The 6,257-nt window shown below is 50.8% G+C and overlaps 1 protein-coding gene across 1 annotated transcript in view; it reads right to left on the reverse strand.

The window, feature by feature from the left end:
• RPL26L1 (ribosomal protein L26 like 1) overlaps positions 1–2,544 on the reverse strand; it is an 8,786-nt gene extending 6,242 nt beyond the window's left edge. Inside the window, exons 1-2 of the mRNA XM_006158905.3 lie at positions 2,445–2,544; positions 1,967–2,143 (exon numbers count right to left, since the gene is read on the reverse strand). Of these exons, the coding sequence (XP_006158967.1) occupies positions 1,967–2,134 (168 nt within the window). The 5' untranslated portion in view covers positions 2,135–2,143; positions 2,445–2,544. The remainder of the gene's footprint in view (positions 1–1,966; positions 2,144–2,444) is intronic.
• Positions 2,545–6,257: the final 3,713 nt, after the last annotated feature.

A 6,257-nucleotide genomic window follows, 5' to 3' on the forward strand; every position in this document is an offset into this window, starting at 1 on the left:
AGGTAGTTGGATCTGCAAGTAGTCACTTCTACTGGTCTGTGCTCAGTGAAGTATGTGGGGCTGGGAAATGGGAAGCTGTCAGCACAGAGCAGACATTTAAAGCTCTGGGAGTACATAGGTGAGCGACACAGCACCAGAAGAGATGCCAGATACGGCCTGGGCCAGGCCCGATGAATCTCCAAATTTGGGGATCAGCAGAGAAGAAACAGCCAGCAAAGCAGGCTGAGAGACTGGGCATAGACTGTGAATGTGAAGGGTCAGAAAACCAAAGACCACTTCAAGTAGAGCAGAGCCACCTGTGCCAAGTGGTGCGGGGAAAGTCCAGTACAAAGAGACCGAGACGCGTCCAGTGGATTCAGCCACAAAGAGGCCACTGGTGATCGCAGCAAAGCCCTGTCTGTAACGTAGCAGGGACAGGGACTGGACAGGACTAGAGTGTCCAAGACTGACTGGGAGGCGGAGTGCAAACAACACCTCTGGAGCCCGGCTATGAATGGGGAACCGAGTCGCAGCTGGAAGAAAATGTGGGGCTGGGAAGGGAATCCGAGTTTTCCAGTTCTCTTGCAGAATCAAGAATCTAACGATGAGCCTCCACTTCTCTAAGGCAGCAACGGGCGGAAGTTATGCGGCTATTCTCTTCAAAAGCAGCATGTGCTTCCCAGCTCACTGTGTTCTCATCACACATTTCCCTCCGTTCTTTGCCTTAGTCCCCCAGAGGTACGTGTTTAACTCCCTCATTCTATCCATAGCGCGTGCCTGTGGGGAGGATTGTGACTGAGGAGGTTAAGCAGGGGGTCACACCTCTCAACTACTCCTTCCACTCTACTCCTGTCGTGCTCTCAGCCTAACTTAGGCCTTGCTTCGGATCTTTTCTCCATCAACACATCCCTCGACCCTCAGAGGCCCAGCGTCTGAGATGGTACACCAACCTCATTCTCCAAAACAGTGGTTCTCGGCTGGGGAAGGAACCCTAATTTTGTCACCAGGGTACATCTTACATTACCTGGAAATATTTCCACTGCCTACTATTGTGAAAGGGGAAGCCTGCCACTGGCACCTAGTGCAGGAGGCCAGAGATGGTGCTAAACATCCTATAACATCCACACGGCTCCTTGTGGTCTGGTCTAAGATTTCAACAGCGTGGAGGCTGGGAAATCCTGCTCCACGCTGTGAGCTCAGTGTTGTTCACAGCTGCTGTTTACAACAGTACCCGGTAAATGCTCAGCAAATATTGTGTCTTTTTTAGAGAGAGATTTTTGTTATAGGGCGCATGTGCTTGCCAGAGAGAAAGTGAGAAATCACACCATCCCAGGGGGATTGGCCACCCTGCAGTGCCTTCTCCATTCTCCTCTAAGGATCGTGGGTACATGTGCATACATGCCTGGTAAGAGTTTTAAGCCACTGGGTCCGAGACTCAAACCACGTTGATTACATGGCAGTCCAGTGACATAGACATCACACCCTCTGCGGGTCCCTCAACATATTCCTTCCAAGAGTGACTCTAGCTCCTGGCTTTCACTGACCTCCAGCCCCGCCCCCTCCCACATTTCCCAGACTCCAAGCACAGAGAACAGAGGAGCCAACTTCCCCACAAGGACCTGGCTCTTCCATGATGCTGCACCTCTGCCTTGCTGCTGCTCCATTTTCACTGCCGAATCCAGTTCCCACGAGGCCCTGTCTATCAAGTTCACTAAACCCAAAGGTAGCAAAACACTGCTCTCACCGCAGCGTTCTCCTCTACAAAATCTGGTTCAAAGAACCTTGAGGGACACCTGGCAACCACAGGGCAATCAAAAGCAGACAGGCTCCTCGGCTGGCACAATAAACCGAATGTTCTGGACCACATCTTCGACCTAACACACCTGCAGGGTCGAGCTATGTGCCAGGGTCCTGCGGACACGTGAGCCTGTGGCACCCCCACGACCGAGCACACACGCCTCTCGTAGGCACAGGCAAGCAGACGTACCTGGACCTCGTCGTCCTTGCGGACCGGCATGGAGCGGACGTTGTATTTCTGCCGCAGCTCCTTGGACAGCGGGGACGACATGATCTTCCTGCGCACGTGCGAGGGGGCATTGAAGTGGCGTTTGCGGTTTTTGCTGCGGTCCGAAGTCACGAAGGGGTTGAACTTCATGGTGACCGTCTAAAAAGAGCGGAGAGGGACGCAGGGGCGCCCGGTGAGTTACTGGGCCCAGCTCCCCAGCCCGCCACTCTCCGCGCGCAAACGCCTAGGGGGGAAGTGGCCCCGGCAGCCGGGGCTGAGCGGGCCGGGGGAGGCGGTGGTCTAGGTGTTACACGCAGAGGCCTCCCGCCCCGCTGCGGGGGACAGGGCGGCAGCTCGGGCCGGGGACGAGCGCGCGGCTGAGGCACCGATCTCGGCTGCGCGCGGGGGTCCCGCGGGGCGGTGGGCTTCAGAATCCAGCGTCGCGCCAGCACCTACTCACCTGGCCGCCCCGTGCGGACTCGAGCGCTGCGCGCGCAGCCCGGAAGTGAGGGCGCCCGCGGTGCCGGCGCGCAAGACCGGCCGGCCGGGTAGCGTCCGAGCGAAGCGGCGTGGCGCCCCCTGCGGCTTGGGGTGGGATCTCCGCGCCTCGAACCACCTCCGGGCGGGAGCGCGACGCAGCTTCGCGCCGGGAGCCCTGGAGTTGGCGACTTTGGGGATGAGCCCTCGCTTTCCTAGGGCGGCAGTAGGGCTCATCGATGCTCTCGTCATAGACACGCGTGCATAGTCTGTCCTGCCCAAACCCTTTCTTTGTCCCCGTGGCCCTCTGCAGAGGAGACCGAAGAATATCCCCCTATTGGAACTCTGCTGCCAGTTACCGTTTAGCAGGTGGAACGTTGCTGTTTAGCAGGTGGAAGATTGCTGTTCAGCAGCTTGCTTGATTTAAGACATTCTTCACTTCCTGTAAGCCTGAATGTCTGGACATACTTATTGTGACACCTTAAAATAAATGCCTTTTGAATGTTTTCTGAGACCACAATGAATAACTTTTCCTTTAAAATTTTTACTACGAAACATGTATATTCGCTGGACAGAGTCAGACAGTGAGAGGGAAACTGAGAATTCACCTCCCAAAGGGGATGGCCACGCCCGAGTTTCAAGCTGCTAGATCTGGTCCAGGACTCCGTCAGTGGCAGTGGGCCATGTGGGGGCCCAGGGCCTTAACCACTACGCCACCTCCTGGCCCCCACGAGTAATGTTTTGAAGTTATCCATTTGCTACTTTACTGATGCTGGATATCAGTCCGCTTATTTCTAAAAATGTATTTAGCAGGGCCGGCAGGTGGCATGGTGGTTGAGGGCGCTGAACTCACATGGCTGACCGCAGTTCGAGCCCTGGATCTGGCAGCTTGTTTTCTCACTTTCTCTCTCCCTCTCTCTCTTATGTTGTCCCTTCCTGACCACATTAAAATAAATAAAGTTAAATAAAATAATTATTTAAAAAATGTATTTAGCATTCCATTGTATTTCTTTCTTTCCTTTGCCAAGAGATTTTGTAATTTTGCTTGTACCAGCCAGGGAAATACACCAAGACCCTATTCAGGTCTCTTCCATGGAGAAACGGGATTCTTCCTCCTGGCAGCCCTCAGCGAAACTTTCCTTTCTTGGTATGGTTTGCATTTGGTAGTACTTTGTCTTGCACTAGTTCCCAAGTTTATATTTTACCTTTTGTTTGTTATTGTTGTTTTTGATTGCCAGAGGGTGAGGACAAGAGCGAGGGGGTGAGAGAGAGAAAGCACCCTCCGAAGGCCACACACAGCCATCCCTCCTCTGTGTTGGGATTTCAGACACACATGCACACATTCCCGAGGACTTTTCAAGACACTGAGGCCAGGACTCTGATCTCAGTTGGTCATGTGGGATTTGGCTTCTGTAACCACTATATGGGGCCGGCCCTAAATCGTGTCTTTTGTATGTTGCACGTTGGTTTTGGTATCAGCCTCTTTGCCCAATATAAGACAGTTCTTCTAATATTTTATTGTTTATTAGTGAACAGATCCTCATTAAGATTTTTGGTAAAACATGTAAAATTCATTAAGTTTTCCTTTCTTTTTCTTTTTCTTTTTTTTTTTTTTTTGAGAGGTGTTTGCTATAGGGCACGTGCGCTCGCCAGACAGACAGAGAGAGACAGAGAGATAGAAAGCGAGAAATCACCCCCCAGGGGGCATGGCCACGCTGCAATCCCTTCTCCTCCATTCTCCTCTCGGGATCTTGGGCACGCATGCACACGCGCCTGGCATGAGTTTTAAGACACCGGGTCCAGGACTCGAACCGCGGTCGACTACATGGGAGTCCAGCGACATAGCCATTACGCTAACTGCTTGTCCAAAATTCATTAAGTTTTCTTGACAACGCTTTTGGAATGATTTCTAATAACATGGTTTAAAAAAAAGTCCTTTAGGCATTTTGTCAGGCGCTTCAAATGTCCTGATGCTCCAAGCACCATCTGTGTGTGTGTGTGTGAGGGGGCAATCCTGATAGGCAATGGAGAAGGGACTGTGGAGTGGCCATTCTCCCTGAGGGGTGATTTCTCCCTCCAGCTCCCACCCCACCCCATCTCTCTCTGGCAAGTGCATATGCCCTATAGTAAAGCTAAAAAAAAAAAAGAAAAAAAAGAAAGAAAGAAAAAAGAAAAGCAAACGTCCAAATATTTCCATTTCTGGGAGGCAGAGGATGGCGTGGAGAAGTACATGAATCCTGGCATCTAAGTTGCCTGGGCTTGAATCCCCACCTCTAAGGAAGAGAAGGCCTGAAGACACCCTCCGTGCGCAGAACACTGCATCACACGTGACTGGCCAGGACGAAGTGCGTGGCCTCGTCAGTGGCTGACAGGACAGCTGCAGGACACAGAAAGGGTCTCCAGAAAATGTTCTCGACGCGCACTTTCCTCTTGAGTCCCTGGACTACGGCATCTACCGGCCACAGTACCAGGGGCCTTCTGGAGTCAAGGGCCACTTTCTTCTCTTTCTTTTTTTCCAGGTTGCTGGGGCTAGGGTTCAAACTGACCAGCCATGTTGGATTCTGCTCCTTTAACCCCTAGGAATTATTTAAAAAATGTATTTAGCATTCCATTGTATTTCTTTCTTTCCTTTGCCAAGAGATTTTGTAATTTTGCTTGTACCAGCCAGGGAAATACACCAAGACCCTATTCAGGTCTCTTCCATGGAGAAACGGGATTCTTCCTCCTGGCAGCCCTCAGCGAAACTTTCCTTTCTTGGTATGGTTTGCATTTGGTAGTACTTTGTCTTGCACTAGTTCCCAAGTTTATATTTTACCTTTTGTTTGTTATTGTTGTTTTTGATTGCCAGAGGGTGAGGACAAGAGCGAGGGGGTGAGAGAGAGAAAGCACCCTCCGAAGGCCACACACAGCCATCCCTCCTCTGTGTTGGGATTTCAGACACACATGCACACATTCCCGAGGACTTTTCAAGACACTGAGGCCAGGACTCTGATCTCAGTTGGTCATGTGGGATTTGGCTTCTGTAACCACTATATGGGGCCGGCCCTAAATCGTGTCTTTTGTATGTTGCACGTTGGTTTTGGTATCAGCCTCTTTGCCCAATATAAGACAGTTCTTCTAATATTTTATTGTTTATTAGTGAACAGATCCTCATTAAGATTTTTGGTAAAACATGTAAAATTCATTAAGTTTTCCTTTCTTTTTCTTTTTCTTTTTTTTTTTTTTGAGAGGTGTTTGCTATAGGGCACGTGCGCTCGCCAGACAGACAGAGAGAGACAGAGAGATAGAAAGCGAGAAATCACCCCCCAGGGGGCATGGCCACGCTGCAATCCCTTCTCCTCCATTCTCCTCTCGGGATCTTGGGCACGCATGCACACGCGCCTGGCATGAGTTTTAAGACACCGGGTCCAGGACTCGAACCGCGGTCGACTACATGGGAGTCCAGCGACATAGCCATTACGCTAACTGCTTGTCCAAAATTCATTAAGTTTTCTTGACAACGCTTTTGGAATGATTTCTAATAACATGGTTTAAAAAAAAGTCCTTTAGGCATTTTGTCAGGCGCTTCAAATGTCCTGATGCTCCAAGCACCATCTGTGTGTGTGTGTGTGAGGGGGCAATCCTGATAGGCAATGGAGAAGGGACTGTGGAGTGGCCATTCTCCCTGAGGGGTGATTTCTCCCTCCAGCTCCCACCCCACCCCATCTCTCTCTGGCAAGTGCATATGCCCTATAGTAAACCTAAAAAAAAAAAAGAAAAAAAAGAAAGAAAGAAAAAAGAAAAGCAAACGTCCAAA

This window comes from Tupaia chinensis, unplaced genomic scaffold, assembly GCF_000334495.1.
Source record: "Tupaia chinensis unplaced genomic scaffold, TupChi_1.0 Scaffold000612_1, whole genome shotgun sequence".
In the NCBI taxonomy this organism is placed as follows: Eukaryota; Metazoa; Chordata; class Mammalia; order Scandentia; family Tupaiidae; genus Tupaia; species Tupaia belangeri.